Below are 26,357 nucleotides of genomic sequence, written 5' to 3'. Positions count from 1 at the left end.
GAATCAACTGAATCGTTACATCCCTACTAATTAACCTACGTTTGATATTTTTATAAGTAGATATACTTTTTTTGTTTGTTTTTCTTCTTTAGTTTTTGCTTGAAATAAACAAATTCCAATGTTACTACTCAGCACCAGAAACCCATATTGATCCACACTAGATCATGACTCTTTCTAGTCTGAATCCTTGCCTAGTCTCGTCTTTCCTGAAAAACGTGCGTTTAAATGATCGTATTTTAAGTGATCACAGAATCCACTGAACTTAGGAAGGTTTACATTTATGTGCGACAACAGAACAAAACGACCTCGGCAGAAAGATCCCCGTAATGAAATATGACGGATCAACAGGAGAAATCTTGGATACATTTTGATTTTGTATTTACTTTAAGAGGTTAAATGACAAAGTAGTGACAACTTTTCCCTTGTACTGATTTTTCTGCCTAGTGAAATTTTTTGTAATTGTTACTATCTAACATAATAAACATTAAATGCTCTCTGCACAGCTTTTATGCACGTTCATAAATAAAAATAGGAAGTGGACTCGGTTGAAGTCTCTTTTGTTCCTCCCCTGAGGCGCAGTGAGCTGCTGAAGCAGCTGCGTTCTTCAACTCTTGATGCTGAGGGTCAAAGGGAGGCGCTGAGTGACATTTTCAGAGACTTTGGTGTGACTTCACTGGGGGGATTTGAACCCACGGGGTTTGGGGCGATCGCTGCACCACCGAGCTAGGATTAGTCAGAGGACAGTGATATGTGCGCAGGGGACTGACCGAGCCACGTGTTCATCTTCTCTGAGCTGCAGTGCTCCAACAGAGGCTGAATCAGGACGTCCAGATCTTCTTTGGGAGCTTCCTTTGTGAACTTCTACTCATGCAGCAGAACAGGAGGGAAAGAAGAGGAGAAAAAAAGACAGATAATGAGAGAAAAAAACAGGAAGAAAAAGACTGAAGCTTCAGTTAAGAAAACTAAAACTATCAGATATGAAGATTTTTAAAATCCACATGACGATTAAGTACAATAACTAAGTGACAAATAAAATAAAAGAAGATGAAGTTCAAACAGAAAATATTAGACCACACTTTCTTGCATTCCAGGTATTTTAAAGTCAGTTCCTTTTATTCTGTGTTTTCCCTTTCGCTTTCAGTCCCTAAAATTGTTTGCATTTGATTTCTAACCAGCGCACGGCTGAGGATTTAAATAAAGATCGTCAGAAAACATCACCGGCGCGTTTCAAAGCAGATCGGCGAGAATTATTACCGTGGAAAACAGGAAGTGGAAACCTTCAAATGCAGCCACAGAGGTGATTCAGCGGGACAAACACTTGATGCGTTTACAGCTCATGTTTTCCTTCATTACAGCTGTTTACGCTTCGCTCCCAGCTGCTGCAGCCAGATGGTTTTAGCAGAAAAAATCCCTGAAACAGCTTAGCAAGAGGATGCAGCAGACGAACGCGGAGCGGCTCTGAGCAGGAAGCTCCTTCAGAGACTCACGGGGAAACCGAATGTCAGGAGGTCAGAAATTCTGGCTCGCAACAACCACGGTTCTAATCTTTCTGAGGGTTTTTTAAACATAATTTAGAACTCTTACTGAATTCAGGATCAAAGAAGCTTAATTAAAATTTTGCCTGAGAGTCACTGATGTGAGGATGGATGTGTTTCAATCTGAAGGGTGACTGGAAAAAACTGACATTAAAGACCCACTCAGATGAAAATGGGGATTTTAACATGTTCTTGCGGCACCTTGTAATGATGGAGGGCATCTATAAAAGAAATTAAGCTTCAAATTGTATTTCTGAGTATTTTTTTATTCAAACCAAAGCAAATTAGTAGCAGACAAAAAAAAAATGCAGCTTAAAAATCCCGCGCTAGTGATGCATTTGGATCAAACCTGTATGACTGGATAGCTCCGATATTGGTTGCACCGCTAATGTTATCTTGGGGTTGTGAGGGGCTATAAGCTAGCAGGAGAGGGTAAACAAAGGTATGATGGGAAATGAGCACCGGCTTATTCAACACTAAAAGTCCCGCCCACAACAGTGGTGAATTTTTAACGAAACCATGTCCAAGAAAAAAAAAACCAAACATGTCTATATTTTTTTAATTTTGCCTAAAAACGACATTATCATAATTATAAGACCACCTGGAATGCTTTGAAAAAAGATCAAAAGCTGATCAGAGTGGTACTTCAAGAGGAACAAGGATGAATCGCTCAGAATCATGCTTTAAATTATGATTCAACGTTTTAATTGTTGACTTTTGTGTTTTAGATTTTCTGTGTTTAATTTCAATTTGTATTTTTATTTTGTAACATTTTTGGGAGAGCAGCCATGTCATACTCCATCACATCATCTTATGTTCTGTGTTTGATTATGTTTGTTGTACATAAATGCTTTTTTTCTTATGTATAAATAATCAAATCAGAGAAGTACATATATATAGTCATTGCAGTTATCCAGCTGAGCATAACATCAAACAGGTTCATTGTGTTGTTCCACACTATAACGAAGGGGATAAGTAGGTGGAAATAAAAATATATCTACAGAAAAAAACATATCTACAATGATAAGCCTAAAATGGGTCAAGCTTCTCGGGCGGATTCTGCTCCAAACAACCCAGCATCCTAAAATGGAACACCGGGCATCAGGCTGCAAATCCTTTCACTTTTAGTGTAAACTTTTTAACGTGAGACTCAACGGATACTGGAGAAAACAAACAGTGGAAAATAAACATCTTTACTTTTAGATTAATAAAACAAAGTACTTCAGCTTCGAGAAAAACATGGAACTTCTCACCTCACAACACCCCACCTTCTCCTTATTAAAAAATAAGTGATTTAAGTATACTTCTTCTAAAACTAAAATTTAGATAGTATACTTTTAGGTTACTTTTTAGGAACTTTTTAGTGTTAACTTTACAAGTTCATGTTAAGCATACTTGGAATTATTCGCCAAGTCTAAATATATTTGCCTATATTTGTCAAGGTCCTTAAACATTTAGAAATGTGATTAGATCACTGATCTTAATGATCCTTAATAACCTGAATCTATTAATGTAGAGTATAAATATTTGATATTACGTCCTGAACCAGATGTTGATAATTCATGCAGAGAAAATGGTATGGTCGAGTCGGGGTGGGATTATATAAGTTCACTTCCTTCCTCTCAATTTCAAGTGATCAACTTGTGATTTATTATGTGATAATTATATTTCATGTACTTTTACTTGATTGCTTGAAATAAACCATTTCATTCATTCATTCATTCATTTTCTTACACAGAAATAAAAGTGGAGTAGATTTATTCTTGGGATATTTCCAGTATTTTAAAAATGTATTTTAATACAGTTATTAACTTAACTTGTAAACTTTAAAAAGATACATTAGATATATTCTGGCGTTTACTGTCTTAAACTTAGAGTCAACCTAAAGTTTATTGCCAGTAAACTAATAGTATACCAGAAATTATTCTTATAAGTATACTTTTTATAAACTAAAAGTGAGCCAATTTAGTCCCAATACTTGTTAGTAGACTGCCAGTATACTTTTTAATTATACTTGGTAGACTTGGGGAAAATATACTTTTCTATACTTTAAAACATATACTTGAAGTATACCGTATTTTCCGGACTATAAGTCGCGGTTTTTTTCATAGATTGAATGTCCCTGCGACTTATACTCCAGTGCGACTTATATACGAATTTTTAATGAGATGAGATATGGACCGTAAGTCTAGAGTGCCCTCTTATGGTGATCTATGCAATTACTTTATTTACTTTATTTATTCAAACGTGACACAGAGGACGAAGAATTTAAGGGATTTAGTGATATGGAGTGAGATTGCGTGCAATTAATTACAGTAAAGGTAGAAAGTTGATGAGTTCTTGAGGCTATAGTTAAATAAAACTGTTATGTTATATAAATGCTACACCTTTTCGTTTTTTTCATGATGCTAATATGTGAATATGTGTTGACACATATTCAGCCTGTTTCTATTCACTTATGAATGTTATAACTTACCTTCCAGGATGATGTAATATCGTTTTTTTCAACCAGTTTGTAAAATAAATTATTTGAAAAAAATGCGACTTATACTCCAGTGCGACTTATGTATGGTTTTTTCTTCTTCAATATGCATTTTTTGGCCCCTGCGACTTATACTCTGGTGCGACTTATAGTCCGAAAAATACGGTACTTATTTTTGGGAAGGGTCAGCAGATTCCAGAAAGAATAAAAGTATCTGTTGCATATTTTAAGTTTGTCCATGATTTGAAACAAACCAAAACCGAATGTGTTTTTTGGTGAAATACTTTGATCCTGATTCTGATGCATGTGAAAATGTCATGTCTGTTGTTAATTAAGCTAAGTATAACATTATATCTCTACTTTTTATCTGAAAAAGCGTGTTTTTTGTTTTTACATTGACGAATCCAAGCAGATCCAAAATAAAAGTTATCTTTCCTCGTTGCTGAATGGCGAATGGATCTATGTGAACAGTGAGGTGCATCTCCAGCTGTACCTCCACCGTGATGTGCAGAGGATCCACGCCCTGCCAGATCACCAGCGACAGGAAGTCGATGCCCAGCAGAACTCCAACCGTTGCGTAGAGTTTCCACGGCTCCAAGGGCTGCTGCGCGAGCAAAACACACACAGACACAGGAAATCAGACACACAGCAGCCGCCGCCGCCCTCCAAGGGCATCTCCACAAACGAAGACAAACTACCCGACCAACAACACGCTGGGCGTCCTTGTGATTTCTGCATGAGTGGGCATGATTGTGTTTTTCTGTGAGGGTCTGAGGAGCGCTGGGAGACTGCGTTTGCTCTGCCACCTGAGATCCGGCCTCACAGGGGGGATGCTGTCCGTCCAGCCCCTGAACAAAAATGAGCTCTTTTCTTTCTATAATTGAACCATCAAGGTTGTAGCAGCAAAAACAGAGAAAACCTCCACAAGTGAGACACACATCACAGCCTTTCGCAGTGAGGAAGCAGCTCTCGTCATTTGTTTCTTTAAACACAAAGCCGTCTGGCAAATTGCCCTTCTGCGGACATGAAGAGTTGAAAGTCAACTCGATTGGATGTGCTGGAGCTCCAATAGTAAACCCCTGAAGGCTGGATTTCTGCGTGCAGCTTTAATGCTCATCTATATTCATAAATATTCCATAAATGGGTTTAATCTCTCATTCTTCTGATTAGGTTTTAGAAATTCCCACAACCAGTCGCAGATTGTCAGCATCAGACTGGCTGCAGGATACGCTATCTGACGTTATCTGCGCCGCCGCCGCGCTGCGGGCGCACGCAGAGGAGCTGGCCTCTCACAAGCTTACGTTTGAAAGTTTTAACTGAGCTTTTTATCAGTCAAAGCCACGCGCCCCCCCACCCCACCCCACTTCGCTCATCCTTACCTTCTTTTTCTCCTTCTTCTCATCCTTCTTGGTGAAGAGGGTGTGAACCCACCAGATCTTGGTGAACATGCTGCCGTACGCCAGGCTGAAGCCGAGGCCCAGCAGCCACAGGCGAAACTGAAACACAGAACAAACAGAGACGTTTAAATGTAATTTACAGGAAAATTATGTATACATTTATAAAAAGAAGATTTTGATTTGACATGAAATGACCAGAAAATGCATTTCTATATTTGTGTTTGTGAAAGTGTGCTCATTTTTTCTGCTTAGTTACATCACCAGACAAAAGTAGGACATTTACAACAAAGATTTTGATGGAATTTTGAACAAACAAATAAAAAAAAAATCATTAATTTTCTCTCAGGAAAAAAAAGGGTAATTTAAAAATCAAAACAAAACTGCAAAATAATTTGGGAAAAAAAAGTATTTTCCAGAAGTCAAAATGAAATGTTAAAGGGCCGATGCCATGCAAAATCAACTTTTTGAGCTTTTAAGTTCATTCCTCACTATAGACAACCACAAAGCGGCATTTTTGTCCATTCACACATTTCTGATTAATTCTCTAAAAACCTGTTCTGTGAGCACCAGCCCCTCCCAAACCCATGAAAACGAGCAGGTTATCACGAGCTGATGTCACAAAGTGAGAACAGCCCCCTTCAGGAAGAGCCTGCTCTGCCCCAGTCTAACACCAACAATCAATTTCTCCACGGAGCTAGCAGTGATCAGCAAAAAATAAACTTACATTATAAATGTTGACTTTAAACACAGAGCTCCTTTAAGACCCCCCCCCCCTCCTTTTTCTTTTTTGGAATTTTATTTTTTTTTTAATTGTGGTTTTGTTTCTGGAAACATTTTTGTCGATTGAATCTTTGACTCCACTGTTATCGTTGTTTTACATGCAAACTATTGGCTGAAACACCATAAGTTATTAGTAATTTATGTATTTTCTCAAAGTTTAATTTGTTTAAAGTGACTGAATGTGGTTGTAGGCCAGATTGATGTGCTGCACAAATTTTGAAACAATCTTTATAATTAAAAAAACAAAAATCAAACTTGAGGGTTTTTACATCTGGACATTTTTATCTTTTCTGCAGAAATTCCAAAGCTGTTGTGATTCTTGCTGCAGTATGTTTCATACTTTCCAAAGCCATCTCTAGTGGAGTTTTTGCGTTTGCTGCAACTTTTTGTTTCGGGTTCATCCAGAGCAGCCTGAGCTGAGGCTAAAGGTCAAACAAAAAGCAGAGAAAACCCACAAACGGGTCGGCGCTGAATGATACCAACATTTTTCTAAACTCCTGTTTTTGTGTCAACACAATGCAGAGGAAGAAAAAGCAGGAAGATGACAAAGACCCAGGCAGAGGGAGTTCAATCTGGAAGAAAAAAGATTAATAAATACATGAAATGTGACAAAACAGATTTCACAAATATCCATCAGAAAGAAAAAGGTTTTGGTCATTTATTGAGTAAATGCAAAATGCCTTCGCTTTTTAAATATTTACCACAAAAAGATAACAAAAAGAAAACTTTTTTTTTCTTTAGGCAAGTCAGCTTTTACCAAAAAAATTGGAATTTTTTTTTTTTTTTCTAATTCAAAAGTCTAGTGCCCTGGAAATTTCTGAGAAATTTTTGCAGAAAACATCGTGCATCATTGCTCACCATTGGATAAAGCTTAATGCATTGCAGTTGAACAATTTGTGATTTGAAAGTTTTCATAATCAGAATAAAGTGGATTCATAAACAGAAAATGTTCATAATTTTTAAGTTTCTTCTACAGCAGATGGGTGATGTCATATCTGGAGTTTGGGGGAAAAAAAGTAGTGAACATGTCTCCGTATCACATTAAAATCCAGGACAAAGCTTAGTCTCGCACTAATCTTCTGGGGGTTTGGGAAAAGGAAGTCCAAGTGAATGGACAGTTTTTTGAGGAAAAGTACGTCATAAATGCGTGAACCTTTAAGTATTCCTTCGATTACTTCACAATACACACAACACATGCACGACAATGGAAGGATTCATTTTCATGACGTTCCTTAATGAGGTCGTGCGAGTCTGTAGGAAACTGCAAGACACACCTGCACTCCCTTTAAGATGCAGTCACCCTCCATGGACCAGCACAACCCAAAAACTCGCAGCACCCGTTCTATCCATGCATGCAACTAAAATCTGACATCTCTGAAGCTCAGTGTGTTTCAGTTCTGTAAAACTTTCAAAACTAACAACTTTTCTTATATATTTTAAGTTAAACCAAAATAACCCTGGGCATTTTCCATTGCTCTTGAACTAAAACTTTAAATCTGCTTCAAAACATGAAATACTGGTCAAAAGTCATGAAACATTCCTGAGTTTGTGGATTTGTAGTGAAAAGTTTTCAACGTATTTGTCTCGTTTCACTTTAAAATGAAAGGATGGAATAAATAAACAACTGAGTTTACAAAAAGAGAGTCCAGGAATCTTTATGTTACAAATTTAAATAATTCAAGTTTCTGCCCTTTACAGATCTAACAGCTAAATTCAGACGATGAATTATTTCTAGGTTTTACTAAAACTAAATGTTTGAATGGGAAGGTAAATAAACAAGATCTGCAAACATTTAAGTTTGTGTTTATTTATTTACAAGGCCTCTTAAAATGACCGCAGTCAAACAAGACGCCGTTCAGTAAAAGCTCAAATCATTAAAAACTAATAGTTAAAACAAATAAATGTAAAACAAAGTTTCATAAAAAAATAAGATGGAATCAAATGAATAGAACAATAAAACCCAGCACAGCAGAGTCTCATGCTGTGTCAAAAGTCTGGCTGTAAAATAGTTTTTTAAAATGAAGAATGAGGATGCCAAAAAGAAACGATTAAAGTTGATTCACATTAAAATACTCAATTTGAGTAACAATGTGTCCGTTTTTAGAGGCAAATGATGAAAAGGCCCCATTTTGAAAACAGAGGGTGGAGGGTTACATATTCTCTAAATGACTTTGTTATTTAAAAAACTGTAATTAAAATCTGAACAATGTGAAAGACAAAACACTTTGAGAAAACTGTAGTTTATGAAGGTTTTTATTTTATAAAAATGTCACACATTTTAAAACCCAAACTGATCATAACACCTGCCAAAGCAGAGATGATTTAAAAAAAAAAAATCTTTTCTCTGCATCGGTGAGGAAACGAACGCAGAGAGAATCGAGACGGAAAAGAGACAGAGAAAGATGAAAGCAGCAAAAGACAAAAGAGTTAAAGAAGGACGGAGACTGACAGACAGATAAAAGAGCGCAAGAGGCAACAGGGGAGGCTGAAGAGGGGGCAGGAAAGAGCCGATGATGAAGGGGAAAAAGCAGACAGTAAAAGGTAGCAGCAGAGAGAAAAAGGCTTCTGAGTGCGAGAGACAATTACTGGACAGGAACAAAGAGCCGAGAGTGGCAGAAATAAAAACCTGTGTCCCCTTCACAACACAAAAGCTCAGCATGGCTGACCGAGCCGTACTCCCACTCCTCATTAGACTCCATCATCCACACTTTCCCAGTTAACAGGAAGTCCCGGACACGTCGCGAACGCAGGACACAAAAAGTCAAGCAAGAGTTCGAATTTGTGCTGTTCTTCTTTATTCTTTGAAATATCTTAATGGAACAATAGTTAACTAGTTTTGTCACATAGACTGAATGTTCCAATATAACGCTGATCTAAATGGCATTTGGTAACAACATCAACCACAATGTAGCCTTTAATATTAAATAATTTATGTCTTGCTTAATACATCTTGACACATCACGTCTATAATGTCTATAATTAACTTTACAAATATTTTTGACTTTATAATAAATTGCTTGTTGACCCACATTTAAAGATCAGAGTTAACACAGGATCTTTAATCAATGAAAGCGTTCTTGGAATTTTGTGGACTTTGTTTCTTTGAAACAAACTTTATCTTCATCTGGAAATAAACAAGCAGTAAGAGGTGAACTTTATTTCTAATATGATGTGTTGGATCCCTTAAAAGGCCTAAAACCTCTTTTGTTGAAGTATTTTATATTGTTCATTCCTCAATCCTCACACAGTGGTATTTTGCTCCATCCACGCATTTCTGATCTAAAATCTTCTAAATCTTCTGAGCACCAGCTCCTCCCAACTTACAAAAACAAGCAGGTTCTCACAAGCTGAGGTCACAGAGTAAGAACAGCCCCTTTCAGGAAGAGTCCGCACTGCCAGAACTGCACCCCTGATTCTAACTCCCTATTTCGCCGCTCAGCTATCACTGCGCTCGGTTCACTGCTAGCTTAGCTGCTAGCTTCGCAGTCGCAGGCTAAAAAGACAAATAAATGGCATAAATATGTTCCTGTGCTTGATGCCACATGTGGGAGGAGCTACCAGCTAATATTTTTAGCCTGATCGCTTCATGGAGCAGTGTCTGTGTTTATCTCATTTACAAAGCATGCAACACAGATAATGATGAGAGATTAGGTTTTTCATGCCTCCATGTTTGAGTTTGTGCGATCATTCAAGGATTCTCTTGGTACTGAGAGCTGTGTCTGTTTGACAGCTGCTTCTGCAGTGTTTCTGTGACCTAGTTTGAAGGCTCACTCTACCGCATTAACCCGAAAGGGGAAAAAAATGAAACAAAAATAAAATTAGGGGACCTTTTTATTATTGTAAATAATAATAATGAAAATAAGAAAAATATCACAAAGTCCGAACAGGCACCCTTAACATGCCGTGGAAGCGTTCTGTCTGTCGTTGCAGGAGCTAGATGGAAGTTCAGGACAACAACGCTCAAATGATGGGAAAAAAACATAAACCTCAAATGCCCAAAGCTGAGTTCCTGATTGGTAGATGCTACATGGCGACCTCGCCAAAAGTCAGATAATTTAACCTCTTAGGACATGGCGTCCACCTACGTGGACATCACGTTTTGGTTGTATGTCTTTAACAATGACAAGTTTTTAAAATTGCGGCTAAATACTACATAATTATAATTAAAAGGCCACTGGTAATGATTTTACAATAGATCAAAAGATGGAGATTTTAAGCGACCATGGCGTAGCAGGATAATGGCCCTCCGGGTGTCAATTATTAGAAATTAATGGATTTGAAGATGTGAAACGTCAAATGCAAAGCGGAGGACAGTTGCTTCGTTGGGCATTAAACAAAAAATAAATATGTGGCTATTATCAAATATGGAAGAAACATCTTTCAAATGGTGAAAAAAACACAAGTTTTGTTTAATCATTTCTGCACTTAAAGTATTAATGATGAAGTCAGCTACCGTGAAGTACAAAAATCCTTCAATGTTTAAAGTAATTTCCACAGCCAGCGTTGGAAAGTGTCAAACTTTTCGCTTTTACTCTTTTACCCATCTTCTTTCTTGCATCGCTTTAATCTTGTCCACACTTTAAAATGTATTTTATTTCCTGAATGGTTAATTGTAGGAGGGATTATATGAAGACCTGCACACACACCCCCTCTGACTCCATCCATTTGCAGAATCCTGTCCGCTGCAGACATGTTGTCACCCAGCAGCAGGAGCGTTTCTCCCGAGCACAGAAGAACATGTAGCTTGTTATGTGGATCTGGGCTTGCAGAGACGATTCCTTCTTGTTTGAGCAAAAGAAACATCAGCGTTGACTGTGGGATGACACGACGCCGCCTCTGCCTCTCACTGCTGCCTGCTTTGGTGGTCTCTGCTGTGCACATTTCCATACAATACCTTCTCCTCATTTCTGCCATTCTAGTCTACTTTTGAAGTCTTTTACTTTGAAATATAGTTTTTTCTTCATGTAACTGAATTGTTTCAGGTTTTAAATCATCGTTTAAAATATTATTTTAACATTAAAACTCCTAAGAAGTGTAGTTTTTCAGTAAGTTGACTGGGTTTTCTTGTTGTTTTACTCAGAAAAAGTTCTCAGCTTGCTGAAAAGTGATATAATGAAGCTTCGCTCTTCTTCGGCAGTTTTCCAGCGTACTCGTTTTTCTGTCTCTCATGCCTTCCAGCTACTCTCAATCAGTCAAAAAATGTCATTAATTTTAATGACGTTGATTTATTTTTAATTATAAAAACAATAAAAAATGCATTTAAAAATTTGCCGAGGCCGTCTTTGACTGACAAAAATGTTGCTCCATATGGTTTCAGGGGGTTGCGGTTTTGTTAATTAGAGTGTGACATTTGGATGTTTTTTATGACTTCTTTTTGATCAAATAGGATTGGAAACCAGCACCGCCCCCCACCTGCCCTCCAGTGTGTGTCTGCACCCGTCCATACCTGGCAGACGACGGGGAACTGTGATCTGTGGACGTGGTGGCCGTCGATCCCCAACGGAAACACCGCAGCCAGCGCCATCATGCAGCCCACCGCCGTCATGTTGTTCAGGTAGGGCTGGGAGTTCTGGATGTAGCTGGAACACATTCAACCAGAGACACAAATTAAGACAAAACCAAACACATTTGGACAAATCACGTGTCTGCTGAAGGGCGAACAGGTGGTAATTGTTTTTGCCGTCTTCCGCGAGTGCTCACAAATGTCACCAATTGATCTTAATTGTGGTAATGTTGTTTTTCATTCACTGTCTTTGTCAGGTTGGCTGGTTTTTGTCACACAGAGAAGGGCTCCAAATATGGAAACCCTCCAGGGCGTCTCCTTTGAAGTGTGATTTCCAGGCACGAGTCTAATTAGTGTTGACAGAAGGTGACAACCTGTCATCTGCGCCACAGAGCAACAGCACAATTTCAGGTGAGGAAAAACATTCGTTTTTACTGATTTACACAAAAAAATATGTATTTGTTATGAGTAGGAGGAGAAACCATTATATTTTTCTGCTTAACAGTAAATTGGCACAGCTGGAAAACTGTTGCAACCAGATTTTATCTGTTGAATTTAAATGGAAAAAGGCCAAAGCACAGTGGTAAATAATAGCTACCAGGCTGCAGATGCAAGTGCTGCCCCAGATGCAGACTTAAGGTTTTGATGACATCAATCTGCAAGTCCACATAAAGTTCTGTGCATTTTTAGGATTTTCTGTGTCACAATTGTGTTAATTCTATCATGATTGTGTGCTGAAAATGTACAAAATAGAGGAAAAGGAAATTATATGAATGGAAAACTGTCACTAATTTTCCTCCAAAGAACTGCTTTGATTTACACTTTTCTTGGGTTGGATTTCTTTGTCAAAATAACTTTTTTTTTTTTATTATTATTTACATTTTTGGTTTTGTTCCATTTTGGCTCCAAAACATCAAAAGAACTAATAGATTCATACGTTTCTGTGGGTTTTGTGGCAGAAAAACAGACAAAGCTAAAACACCTGAGAAGTTGGAACAGAGATGCTGCCAACTACTCAGATGTGTTAATTTTGTCCCTTTCTTTGCACCGTAGCTGGAGTCTGCTTTCACGCTCCCTTTCATAGATGTTCGCATTAGAATTCAAGTTTACCGAATGTCCATTATGGATCTCTGAAACATCCAACAGAGACACAAAAAGCTGCCTCTGCTGTTTCTATCTTTAAGAAAAACAATCTTGTTGACTTTGAATAAAGATGAAAAACAACATGTTTTGTAAAACTGGAATTTAAACATAGCAAATATGTGCCAATTAAAAAATGAAAAACAAAGTGAGATTATTTCTTAAATCATAAAAAACATTACATTGTAACTCTTTGAATATGTTAATCTGTTCTTTTATTTGTCTTTATCTTAATTAGTCCACAAAGGTTTGGATAAAAGCTTATAGCAACCACACATTGTTTCAGTTACAGAAAAGAGCAGCATGAATTATTAATAAATAAGAAAGTAAAAAAATACACCAATAATTTGGTTACATAATCTCATCTGCTTAAGTTCCCAGTTTATTGCTGGTTTTAATGATAATAACGAATGAAAAAAGTCTTTTCTGTACGTCTCATACTGACACAAACATCAGGATAAGTTGTGGAACTCATTGGACATAAGATTTAAAAAGTACAAACTCAGTCAAATAAAAAAAAAAAAAAGGTTTAGGTATAAAACATTAGATGGATACACAACAAGGTCAACTCTAGCTGTGAACTGGCAACTTGGATCAGTTTGGAAGAAATTATGATTTTGGAAAGACAATTATGCAGAAGGAGTTGATACAACAGATTCAACATTTTCTTCTGTCTGACTTCTGTTGTTCATAGGAAATAGTTTTATTTTGAAATGTCTGGAATGGACAGTCAAGAATAAACATAGGTGTTTCAAACTCTAAGAAAAGCACTTCAGTGGCTGTTTCACAAGCAGTTTTCTCTCCAAGAAATATTGATTTTAGAGTTGTCCCAGAGGAGATCCATCCCATTATTTTAAAAATGAGGATACGAAGACTTCTTTCTGTGGTTCTATTTCTTCAGACTGAAGTAAATTCATTTTATTTAAAATCAGGAAGTGTTCAAACAAGAAAACATTACTCTACTGCTGTTCAATGGAATTATTGGTAAAGAAGTTGATTTTTAGAAAAAAAGTTGCCAGTTTAAAGGTGTATTCAAACAGGAAAAATATTTTTTTCCTGACTGAGTCGTCTTAATTCAATAATCGAGCTTTTAGGGTGCACTGAGCAAATTCTGCGTCACGATATACAGAAAAATATGTAAGACATGTTTTTTTTTAGAAGTGTTAAAATAAAGGTATAAAAAAAAGAAGAGTTTGACCCTTTTTTCTGTATTCCATGTCTGCCATGGACATCAGTGATAATCAAAAAAAAAAAAAAAAAGTTCTTATGGAGTCCAGATGACCCCATTCCAAACGTCAACATACCTAGCACAAGGGTTACGTGAAACAAATGGTTCCAGTCTGAATACACCCAAAGTTAGTTTGGTGATTGTTGTTGTTTTCTTTGCTTTGCTTTTTTCAAAAAAGGGTTCAAACAAAATGTTGACTTTTTTTTTTTAGACTGAGCTGACAGTCTGTTGGTCCCAGAACGACTTTGAGGGAGATGAAAATACTTTGTCATCACTCAGACGAAACTTAAGATGGCGCTCTGCAAAAATTGTTCTAAATATGGAGTTTAAAGAGTTGTATGTATCAAAACTCTGCCCATTTTCAAACATTTAAAGCTTTCCCAGCTGCCATGGTAACACCAGTCTAGCAGACTTCTGATATGAAGCACGAGGTTGTTTTTATCTCGTGTTTCTTTATGTTTTTCTGGCATCAGGCAGCTGTTTCAAAAGGCTCTTCTGAACTTTTAACCTTGGAGAACCCACAACGTCAAATCCGTCCAAGGTTTTTATAGTTTTTTTTTTTTTTAAACAATTTAAATCATTTTGTTCTCTTCTCATTATGTTTAACTTTTTGTCACTGTTAATTGCTGCTACTTATCAATTTAATTTTAACTCCAAAAGAAATGTTTTCTTGCACTGCAAAAAGTTGATTTTATGAAAGTAAAAAGAACCTTGAAGAATTTTTTTTTTTTAGATCAAGAATGTTTTTCAATAGCAAATAAAAATGGTTCAAAAATTTTTTACCAATTTCTAAGGGGTCTGCTTTTGCATTGTGTAAGTGATAATTCTCGACGAAGTGTGCATTATCAGAAATTAACACACAACAAGAAAGCCTGAACAGTCCGAGGTAAAGTTCAGAGAGAAAGCTCACCTCTTACTACATCTTTTTGTCCAGATGATGAAGCAAAAGTTTATTTTAAAGAAGCCTGCGCAGTTATCTAGAACATTTGGGCTATGTGACCGGAACTTTTTTTTAGGAGTGCATTATCAGAAATCAACACAGTTTGCGGAAGCAACTGTCCTCCACTTTGCATTGAACGGTTCAGGGTTCCACATTGTGAATTAATTTCTGATAATGTGCATTTTGTCGGAATTATCGCTTACATAATACACACTTCAAAGGGCCTTATAAGGCTGCATGCAAAAGAAATAAATATTAAATGAATTTTTAGCACTTTATTCTTGTTATTTTTTGTTTTAGATTCGCTTTTCCCCAAGAGCTGACTATTTGATAAATAGAGCGAAGTGTTGACACGCTAAGAAGACAACTCAACAGCTAAGGAAAGCGATACACATACTGATCATCAGAATAGGTTAAATAAAGCATCAGTTCAGAGGGAAACTTAACCTTTTAATGCTTTTTTTCATCCAGAAGATGAAGCAAAAGTATGTTTTAAAGAAGCTTGTGTAGTGATAGAGAACAGTTCAGCTATGAGACCGAAACTTCTTTCTTAGGTGTGCATAAGTACTGTGTATTATCACTTTTTAATCCACACCTAGCAGCCGATCAGGATAGAGTATTCCCCCAGACCACACCAGGGTTAAATCCAGGTGAACTGATGCAGAGTTGAGCCGGACATCAGAAGAGATGGGCTGTTTGGGAGAATTCATCCTCCTGTTTGAAGTGAACACGTGTGTTTGATAAAAACAACTCACTGTCTGGTAATTTAGGCTAATATGGAGCACCTGGGTGGTTAGTTTGTATTTTTTTCCATCACTCTTTTACCCACCTGGACATGCTCAACATGACTCACGCCTGCATCTCATAAGCAAAGCAGTTTGAGGCTCATCTGCAGCTGTAAACATGCAATACTGAAACTGCCAGCTGAGTAACTTTGGTTTAATTAGAGTTTAGTGTCAGCAGGCTGAAAATGTGCTTGAAGGCCTGAATTTGTTCAGATTTATGTTTTCTCTTGAAGACTTTAGACAGATTTGAGCGGAGACGCTCAGCAGAGGAGAGTGTGTGTGAAAGCTGAGAGCAGCCGCCTTCTCCCTCTGCGGCGTTTTGACCAAAGCACGTCATGGACATTTCATTAGGACCCCAAATGTGTCAACTGGAGAAAAAAAGGGCATAATTTCTCTCTTTTCAAGTTTCAAGAGCTTTATTGTTCACAGTTCTCTGCCTCCGTCTTTGAACTCAGATTAAAGTTTGGTCTCTGCATTTGAGTGTGACGGTGGCATTTATGTTGGAAATCTTTACAGCTTGTGAGTTCAAACTGGAGCTTCAATGATAGTTAAAGCTTCTAGCTGCAGTTTGCAGGCTCCTCTCTGCAAGAACCTTCAGAGTCCACCTCTGCATCCATCGCAGTAAGTGTTGGGTTTAAACAATGTGCCAGCTGCTGATAGAATGATGGGATGTCAGTTAGATTTACAGCTGCTGACCTAAGTTGACTCGTCTGGTGCTGATAAATTTATATTTAAAATTAGCAAACGTCAAAATATATACAGCATATATATATACAGTATATTTTTCCTTAGCAACTACTGCAGCTCAAACTTTTATCAAGTATATTTATGTTATTTGTGGTTAAATCTGTTGTAGTTGATGTAAAATTCAATAAGTAAACACAGACATTATATTTGAATGAGTTTTGGATTTTTTTCTGCTCATTTCAAGCAAAAATTTACACTGTTTGAGGAGCAACTTCTAAAAAAGAACTCAGGCAAACTTAGTGATTCGTCATCTTTCAGTCTTTGTGTTAAATCAAGTCCCTAAGGTTATTTGACAAAAATTCGACAATTTTAGCAGATTGATTTTTAGTTTTTAGTGTTAGTCATGTCTACATTATTAACAAGGCAAGGCTTGCAGAAATATTAGTGCATCCACTATGTTGGGTTCACATCCTGCATGTTTTGTTTTAATTTAAGAACTCCAATTTGATTAATTTGTGTTTGTGCTTATCAATGTTTTTAGAAAAAGTTTTGTCTGGATTAAAGCGACCCAACATTGAGCTTAAAGGAAAGTTCATGAATAGTTAAGGTCAGTTAAAAAAATAAACATCTTTACTTGACTAAAACCAAGAAGTAAGACGAGATCAGTCCTGTCTTCAGGTATTTGCACCGACTTCCTGTTCGTTAGGGAACAGACTTTACAGTTTTTTGTTCACGTATCTCAAGGATGCTTTAGCTCCAAGGTTTATCTCTGACATGATGATCTCATATTTATTTATTTATTTGACATTTCAATAAAGAAAGGGGAGGATTAAACCTCTTGAGATGAAACATCTCGTTTTCGAGAGGGACCGCCTTTCCAGTACAGAAACAGATTCAAACAAGAATGGCAGAGAAAGAATCAGCAAAGAAAACAAAAAAAAACATTTTTTTTTTACAGTAACAGGTGACAACACTCACACACATTCATACAAAACACACTGGCTCACAATATACACCTCTCCTCCTCATAGTAATTCATAACAAAAGCTTAAACAACAGAATGCAGTGGCTTCCATTTGAGAAAAAAAGAGACATACATACAAATATAACACACATTAAAATAATGGCTTTATAAAATTAGAAAACTATAAACAGTGGCATACGTGTTTAAGATGAACCTAAAGAGATTTTTTAAGTGTTGGGAAGGATCTTATAGAATGTAATGATTGAGGACGGTTGTTCCAGTCATTTAGTTCCTTATAACCAAATACAAGTTTACCAGATCGTTTGTTGATTCTTGGAACAGAAAAAAAATGATTATTGTAGTGTAGGTTACGTTAAATACAAATAATATATACATATATATATATGTATATATATATATATATGTATATATAAACCAGCTTTGAATCCGAGATGCTCAAAGTTAGACATTCTGCTGTTGTGCAGAGTAAGAACAAAATGGGATGAAGTTGGAGAATCTGGAAGTTTTCCTGATAAAACTTCCACTCTACCATTGTTCATGTCAAGGACAAAAGCTACTTAAGTTCAGCTCAGAGTAAGACAGCCGAAGGTCTTTCATTTACAGTTTGTTCAGATTCCAAAATTGTTTTATTATATTTTAAAATGTAACAATTTCAATAAACAATCTAGTTTGTGTGTTTTACAGCAAAGCACTTCAAATTGCTTTGTGTATGAATTGTTCTGTTCAAGAAAAACCTGCGTTGCCTTCACTGTGAAGTCCTTGACTCAAGAGACATCTTTCACATAAATGTATTCCTCAACATGGAAAAATGAAAATAGTTTGATGTCTGTATGTACAAAACAACATCAGCTCCACTGACTTATAAAAAACAAATTCTTAGCTCTCAGAAAATGGGTCAAGTTCTTGTTGAATGTTTGTTCTGACTTTCCTATACAGCCCATCCCGGTCCAGTACGTCTTTCCAAGGACGTCTGGGAGCTGTCCTTTTGGGGGGGTTACTGTAATCGGCCATTTACAATATTGGTTTTAATTTTATATTTACTTAGATTTGTTTTTTTGAAGAATTACTTAGCTTATACTTAAGTTTTACCCTTTTGCCATCACACATAGTTAAAATTATTAGTTCCCACATTAGTATTCTTCAGTGCAGTAGTCCCATATTTGTTACCGAAGCTACAGTGCATCAGAAAAATCCCCTGTGATAGATGAAATTCACATAGTAGCTGTATTATTTAAAAAAAATAATTACTATACATATTTTAAGGCTGTAAAACCCCTCACCACTCACTTTTTACACTTTTCTCAGACATGTTCATACTTTTCTTTTGTGTTTAAACTTTCAAAGTTCAAACCTTTGTTGAAAAATAAGTCCAGTGTTATAGAATCAAAACAAAGATCAGATTGTGATAGAAGATTTATGTAAATGTGGAAAGTTTAATTCTTTCTGTACAGGGGACACAGAATGGAAAAAAAATGGATTGACAATCCTCCACATCCAATCAGGACGCAGAACACATAAAAAAAAGTGCAAAATTACCTCAAAAATTTGTAAAACTGCAAAAACTAAACTGTGTAATAGCGAGGGAACACTGTAATTATACCATCAGATTATGGAAGCCATTGTACTCTCTATTTTGTAGCAATAATTTCTTGTTTTATTTATTGAAACTTTACTTTTTCACATTTTGATGGTTTAATCAGGTCTTTCACTTCCCATTAAGCCGGCTTCTGGTTTTCCTGCATTTGAGTTTTCTGCTGCCATCACATCATAACAGGGTAGAAGAAAATGAAACTTTCCTATTCTTACTAACTCCATGCAGCAGAGCAACACATCTATCGGCAGACTGTATTTACTTCACAACAAAACATGTGGCCCACATTTCTGGCCCACAGACCGGAGCTGACACAATGTATGTTGATGTTATTTTGCTTTAATGCTGGTGAGTTTGGTAAACATGAGGGCAGAAATAAATAAAGGAATCTGAGAAATAACATTATGACCTTCTACCCTTATTTTGACAGTTTAAGTCATAACTGGGCAAAAACTATTTGGATCCGTCTGTGTTTATCCATCTGTGTCATGAATTTTTATTAAAAAGTTCTGAAAGTTCCCCTCTGCGTCGGTCTTTTGGTTGGGCTTTCCATCGGCGAGGTTGCCCTGAGGCTGCACTTCCTATTGACTCTGCAGCCTCACATTAACATATAAACAATTTTGGTCAGCCGCACTGACCTCAAATCTATCCTTTAATGCCCCTTAAACTCAACCTTTAATTCTGTTACACTCCAATAAAGTATGATGGAGTTATCTCCTGATAGGAAGAGCTGCTTTTTATTATGCACAGTGTTATCTGGCAGCTTTGAATTATGTCTGATGGAGAGGAAAAAAGGCGTCTTTTTTTGGCATGTTTTTCGCAGAGCAACTGTTCTTGGGAGATATCAGGTGTATTCCTTTCTGTCATTTCCTTTTAAACTCAGAGATACCAGAGAACATGCATTTATACATCAGCAGCATGAAATGTTGCAGCATCTGCTGTCGGATGCCAGATTTTTCTTCCTCAATGAGCTGATTCAGAATTGGCACTAAGCTCTCTGTAAGTACGTACAATGAAGTCATAAAGCAGAACTAAAAAGGAGCATCTGTTTTTTTCAAATTAACTAATCCTGAGCTGTGAAATCACTGGAAGGTCGAAGGTTTGATGAACTTCAATGGAGAAATCTAAAGGTCAAACATTTCTGGTTCAGCTGCCAACAGACTGCACCTCCGAGACTGTTTTTCTTGCTCTTAACGTTTATCGATTTTGAATTTTCACCCTCTAACAAGCCAAACTTGTTTGTAAAAGCAGCTCTGCTGAATACATTTGATTTGATCTGACTCACACTGCTTTGGCTGCGGAGAGCAGCTCGGTGAAACTGGGTTTGAATGCAATCAAAGCTGGAAGAAAGCCTGACGAACACGCTGGAGCCAGCCAGAGATCCCCAACGGAGGGAAACTCGCCAGCGCCGCAAACAACTCATAAGCTGTAAGCTTACAGACTTTTTGGACGTTAACTTTTTCTGACCCCAGACAAAATAAAGCACCTTGAAAGAATGCAAAAGAGAAAGGGAGACATTCAAGTGTGCTTAAAAATGCATCTTTGAAATAAGTGATTGTTTAAATGAACATACTCCGGACCATGGAGGTCATAAACTGGGGAGGCAGCAGCATGATTCATTCATTATCTCACATCTAAAGAAAAATCTTTTTTTCTGTCTCTCATGTTACAACAACTCACATTCACACTTGAGGTGTGAAGGTGGTGAATGATCAGCACATGTGGAGCAGCTTGAGGTTGTGTGAAGACGTCATCCCCATTCTCTTCATGCAGCTTCGCCCCCTTTCATCCAAACTGAGACTACTTTAGGTTACAAGCAAAGAAATACAAACTATATTTTTTAAAATAAACGTACAGTAAGTGCATGTATGTCCACACAAATACAAATAATTTAATCTAGAGTCAGGATGCAAGCAAGGAGTGCACACTTATGTACATAGCACTAACAGACCCCTTGCATATTGTCCAGAATTTAAGGGGGGTTAAAAAAGAATAAATAAGTCTCACCTACTTCATCTTTACTTACGCGGAATAATTGTTTACTATGACCCGTCACCTACAGAATGCCCATAGAAAGATGAATATTTTAACTCCACAGACACGCCGAGCAGTCTGCGACTTTGATATTATGAGTGAGGAACCTACGTGCCCCGTACAGGTTTGCCCGTTTTTCACCCAGACAGTCCATATCCACCCGTAAGGGCAGTTGTGACTAAGGCTGCGTTCACACCAGCATCGGCAACATGCGTTCAAGCAACCACTTCCGATGAAGGTCTAAGTAGAAGTGCACATATGTGCATTTTGGGCTTTTGAGTGTAAAACTCTTGCGTTCATGTGTTGCATACAACACTAGTTTTTAAGTGAGTAACGTCAATTTAAATACATGGACGTGCCAACTGTTTGAAAATTAACGTGATTTGCATCCGGCTGGACCTTCAGAATTTGACACAGTCTTCCATAAATCAGAAAAGAGCTGTAAAAGAAAAAGTCTGTAGCGAGATTTGCACCGCTTTGACATTTTGCACAAACCCTCATCCAACTGCAGGTACATGTATTGGTAGTAGTGCAGGGTAGCGACAGTCCAGTGAGAACACCAAAAGCTAAAAGTGAGTTCAAGAGCGCGTCCTTGAATGCATTTCCCACGCCTGGTGTGTATGTAGCATAAAGCTCTACTAGCAGCCCCTGTGGAGGTGCTGGCTGGAAAACAAGCTTGGCATTGGCAGTCGAGGGCCTTTGCTCAAACACAGCTGTGGCTGAGTGACCCGTCTGCAGTAAAGTCACTGTTGAAGCCACTGTTAGCATCCTAGCAACTGCTTTCCTTAAAAGATTCTCATTGGACTCTATAAAGGTTACGTATTTGAAGTGTTTCTATGTGAGTGACAGACATGTTTCACACAGATAAGGAGATTTTACCCAAAATTCATTTTTCTACACATTTGAAGTGGATGGATATGTGACAGTTTTTATGTCTTTACTTCAATTCATTTTCCTCTCAGCCAACATAAAAGTTGACTGGTCTGCATGTCATTAAAAATAAATTACAGACTAAAGCTTTTTATCTGGAACAGACTTTCAAATGTGTGCAATTTTGTATTCATCAGATATTTTTTGAGTGAATTCTCCCCAAAGCCAAGGATTGCCATCTTTTCCAAATCTTTTTGGTAACTTTCAGTTGTGAGGATCTGTAGATCCCAATGAACAAAAACAAGACTGAAGGCATACTCAGTGGGTAAGAATATGATGCAACACTTTGACAAAAAAGAATGTCCAAATGAATAAAATAATATATTTTGTAATAGAGTACGAGTTAACAGCTAGATCAGGTTGCACTACGATAAGAGCTAAGTGTGTTCATACATAATCCTCCTCCAAGAAATGTGTTGATGCTAACTCTAAACTTATTCAACACTGTTCATTTATGCTATTGCCCTTTTTAGTAAATCTGATTGAAAAATGTTATATATTTTTTTGTTTTTTTGGAAGAAAAAAATATTCAAGAAATTGCAAGTTTTGCTGCATCAATAATAATAAAAAAACCTGATGCAACATCAGGCAATTTTATTCGCAAGAATCAGGAAATAAATAAATAAATAAAAGTAGAAAAATCCTGCAGAAAATCCATACTCTGGCAGGACTGGAGTTCCCCGGAAAACCACTCAAACATTTCTTTGCTTCACTCAGACTTTCTATCCACATCTGATGCCTCCAAACGTCAGCAGCTTCTAATGATGCTCATATTATTGGAAAAAATGAAAATAAAGAGAACTATACAGAGTTTTTGAAACAAAGTGTAACCACCACTGCTGTAACATAACATAAAGGAGGCAGCGGTGCAGCAGGGGGTCCCCCTACACATTTAGGAGGATAAGACGATGATGATAGACCCCAGCAACAGATTAGAATGGTCTCATTACACAGATGTCTTCTACAGCAAACCAGGCTGCTCCTCATGACTGCTGTGTTTCCCCCTTTAATATTTTTATGTTCTGAGGCAGTATCAAGAATTGAAAACTGGTGGATAGATTTTTTTTTTGTGGGTCACGATATTCTTAAAACAAAGGCTGAAGGCAGGATGAAGGGAAAAAAAAATCTGTCATCCTGGATGAACCCTCTTCCTCCACATGATGAAATGGAGCAGATCTTTTAGCCACAGTGTTGTTTTTTTGGGGAAAATCTTTTTTACTGAGTGTCTTTGGATGAACTCAATCATTTACTCTTACAGAGGAGTGAATAGAGACGATAGTTGTTGTTGTTAGTGATGGATTTTAACAAATCTAATCTACAGATTCAAACTTAACAAGTGAACCTGTTTTCCGATGAACCTGTTCAAGCTTCTTGAGTTGTATTCGCTGGTACAGCATCTCAGCAGCTGGTCAGTGAAGAACAGAAGGCTGGCTACCACTAATTTACACAGAGTTGTTCATTTTCATCTTTATTAAATGTTGATGCATCCTGTGTCACTTTAGGTTTGTGCTCTGTGATGAAAACCGTAGCATATTTCTGTCTTGACACTGACCAGAACATCTCTTCCAGGGAGGGTAAACTTACCGTACGTTGCCGTTATAGATGTTGAAGGTCAGGCAGACGATGCCGAGCAGAATACCGAGGCCGGCGAAGACCGACACGGCTGCAAACAGCTTCTGAGACAGGAACCTGTACTCCTCAATGACTACCGTCCGATCTGCTGGAGGCCCCGCCCCTGGACAAAGATGGAAAGGTAGGAGGAGCTTAAATATTTTATCCTATACATGCTCGAAATTAGTGATTTTCACAATGAGATTTAGACAGAAAGAAACAGTTTTGGTAGCTTTTGCTTTTAATAACTGGTCAAAAATGAATACTATAAGAAGAAAAGAAAAACTGAATGGAGGTAAACAAGTAATCCTAGCAACACATTTTACCATCACCCAGAAACAACAAGAAATTCAATTTCTGCAGTTTAAAAACACGTTTAAATGCATCAAAGAAGAATTTGCAGCTGATTTCAAACTTTGAGGGAGGAAAACTGAAACATAGTCAAGCACTAAATGAATTACCAAAATTATTGTGTCTATACTTTCTTTAAAGTTTTTGCAACATTGTCATACACATTGACTTATGGGACACTTAATTTAGCATTAAAAAAGGAAAAAAAGGCATAGAGGTCAAATTCAGTCTCTGCAACTATTTAACAATGAAGTGATGAGCTAAACCTCTACATTAGACTCAAGTCTTTAGCAGCCATTGTCCTGCTTCTTTTCCAAACACCTCCACCTGCACAGTTTCTTATCAGCAAAGCACACCTATCCCACAGAATAGCCAAAGGGGGAATTTCTGGAAAACAAGTCCAGATCCAAGACAAACCTCACCCAGGAGTGGATGGAGTTACTGCTTTACAATAACACAAGAAGCAGGAGTATATTCCCGCTCCAACTAGTTGTGGGCAGGACTGTACCATCCCTTTGTTTACACTCTCTCCCTCTAGCTTACAGCCCCTCACAACCCCAAGCTAACATTAGCGGATAAACAAAACGGCGACCAATGTTGGATCTATCCAGCTGTGCAGTTTGGAGCCAGATCCCAGGTCTAACAAGAAAAATGAAGACATTAATGTTTCTATTTATCTGCAAGTGGATGCATCAGGGAGACTTTAGCCCCGCCCATTTCAGCTGTTGAGTCACTACCGAGAGGTCTTTCAAATGGCGAGGTTTATCTGCTCCTGATCCATCACGATTGAAATAAAATAAAAGAAAATACACAGAAATACAGTTTAATCTTAAATTACTTTATACATATCCTCCATCACGAGAAAAATGCCACAAGAAGATGTTAAAACCATCAAAAATTTGATTTTTAATTGGGGTGGGACTTTAACAAGACAAGAAGGTTAACAGGAAATAACTTAATAAAAGCACTGCTGAATGCATTCATCCTGACTTTTCTTTGTACATTGCAAAAACTTTTTAAAATGAAGACTTTGAGTTTAGACTGAAAGAAAAATGTGTTAAAGCTCCTTTCTATGAGAAATAAGAAGGAACATCAATCAATGTTCATCATTATGCAGATGACACTTTACTATTAACCTTTAAATCCCTAAGAAGCTTAGCACCGGATAAAACTGACTTTTAAACTTAGCTTACATAGTTCTAGGTTGAGGACATGTTTTTGATAAATAATGAACAAATGTAACTTCCACTCCTTACCAAACAGAACTCCAAAGTGACGTTCTTTAATTTGCTTCTGTTGCCAAAAATAATATCATCCATTCCCAAAGGGATGCTACAAATAGACCAAGCCCAGGCTGGAAAACTGAAGTCCTACTCAAGATAGATGTCCAAACGATTTCCTGAATAATTTAGTTCAAATTGCTGCCAGTTCACTTGTTGATTCTGCCAAGGGACAGCACATCTCTTCTGTTTGTTACTTGTTAACAATGAACGGCTGAGTATTTTCCAAGATTTCTGGTGAAGATTCAGATGAGAGTTCCAACCCTCCACTGACTTATTGGTTGTCTTTAGCATCTAGATTGGGGACTTTAAAAAAAAAAAATCTTTGGGTTTATGTTTATGTCTATGTTTTTGATTTCTTACACTTTTTGCTTTTTTTGCATATCTGTCCCTGTAAAATACTCTTCCAAACAAGTGCTACATAAATAAAACTAATATGATTTAACTCTGATTTATTAAAATCTGGACAATTCAGGCACAAAACAAACAGTATGTTCCTTTTAACCAAACTTCTTTTATTAAAACCTTCATGTTTAATTGATTTAATTTAAGAAACTTGTAAGATTTCTTTGAAAGCCTTAAAGCCTACAGGCTGCTGCTTTGTGTTTCAGAAAGCCTTGCCGGAGCTTCAGGTTTCTCCAGGTGGTAAGCACTTTACAAGAACATTCTGCCTCCGTCGGCCTGTGCGTCTGCATGTGTGGGCGACTGAATGACTGAAGCACTTTGCAGAAAATAGCCAAGGTTAAAAGCCATCATATGAGTGCAGACTGTTTAGCATCCATAACTTTCCATCTGTGTCTGACAGTTTCTTGAACATAAAACGACAAAGTGACACTCGCACTCTCGCTGTGCAAAAAATAGACAAAAAGAGCTTGAACTTCTCCCTCTGGCTCCTTAGTCATTCTTTATCACACACTTGAGTTATGCCACTTTCAAGCCTACACGCAAATGCAAAACAAAATATAAAGTTGGGAAAATCTACTTTTTAATATAGATACATTAAGTGGTTGGAAATCTTTTAGAAATTCTACCTTTACGTTAAAAGCTGTAGATCAAACTGCCCAGTTCATCCTGCTCTGACATTTACATAAAAGCTTC

The 26,357-nt window shown here is 37.3% G+C and overlaps 1 protein-coding gene across 2 annotated transcripts in view; it reads right to left on the bottom strand.

Annotated features, from left to right (window-relative positions):
* The window catches only part of gabbr1a (gamma-aminobutyric acid (GABA) B receptor, 1a), a 136,439-nt gene that overhangs the window by 15,558 nt on the left and 94,524 nt on the right, over nt 1-26,357 (bottom strand). For both annotated transcript variants that reach the window (XM_024258444.2, XM_024258445.2), the window contains 5 exons: nt 23,602-23,752; nt 11,641-11,773; nt 5,397-5,513; nt 4,511-4,621; nt 768-861 (listed from right to left, as the gene is read on the bottom strand). In XM_024258444.2, the coding sequence (XP_024114212.1) occupies nt 768-861; nt 4,511-4,621; nt 5,397-5,513; nt 11,641-11,773; nt 23,602-23,752 (606 nt within the window). The remainder of the gene's footprint in view (nt 1-767; nt 862-4,510; nt 4,622-5,396; nt 5,514-11,640; nt 11,774-23,601; nt 23,753-26,357) is intronic.

The sequence above is a fragment of the Oryzias melastigma genome, linkage group LG16 (genome assembly GCF_002922805.2).
Source record: "Oryzias melastigma strain HK-1 linkage group LG16, ASM292280v2, whole genome shotgun sequence".
Classification (NCBI taxonomy): domain Eukaryota; kingdom Metazoa; phylum Chordata; class Actinopteri; order Beloniformes; family Adrianichthyidae; genus Oryzias; species Oryzias melastigma.
This window is presented reverse-complemented; position numbering and strand designations above follow the sequence as displayed.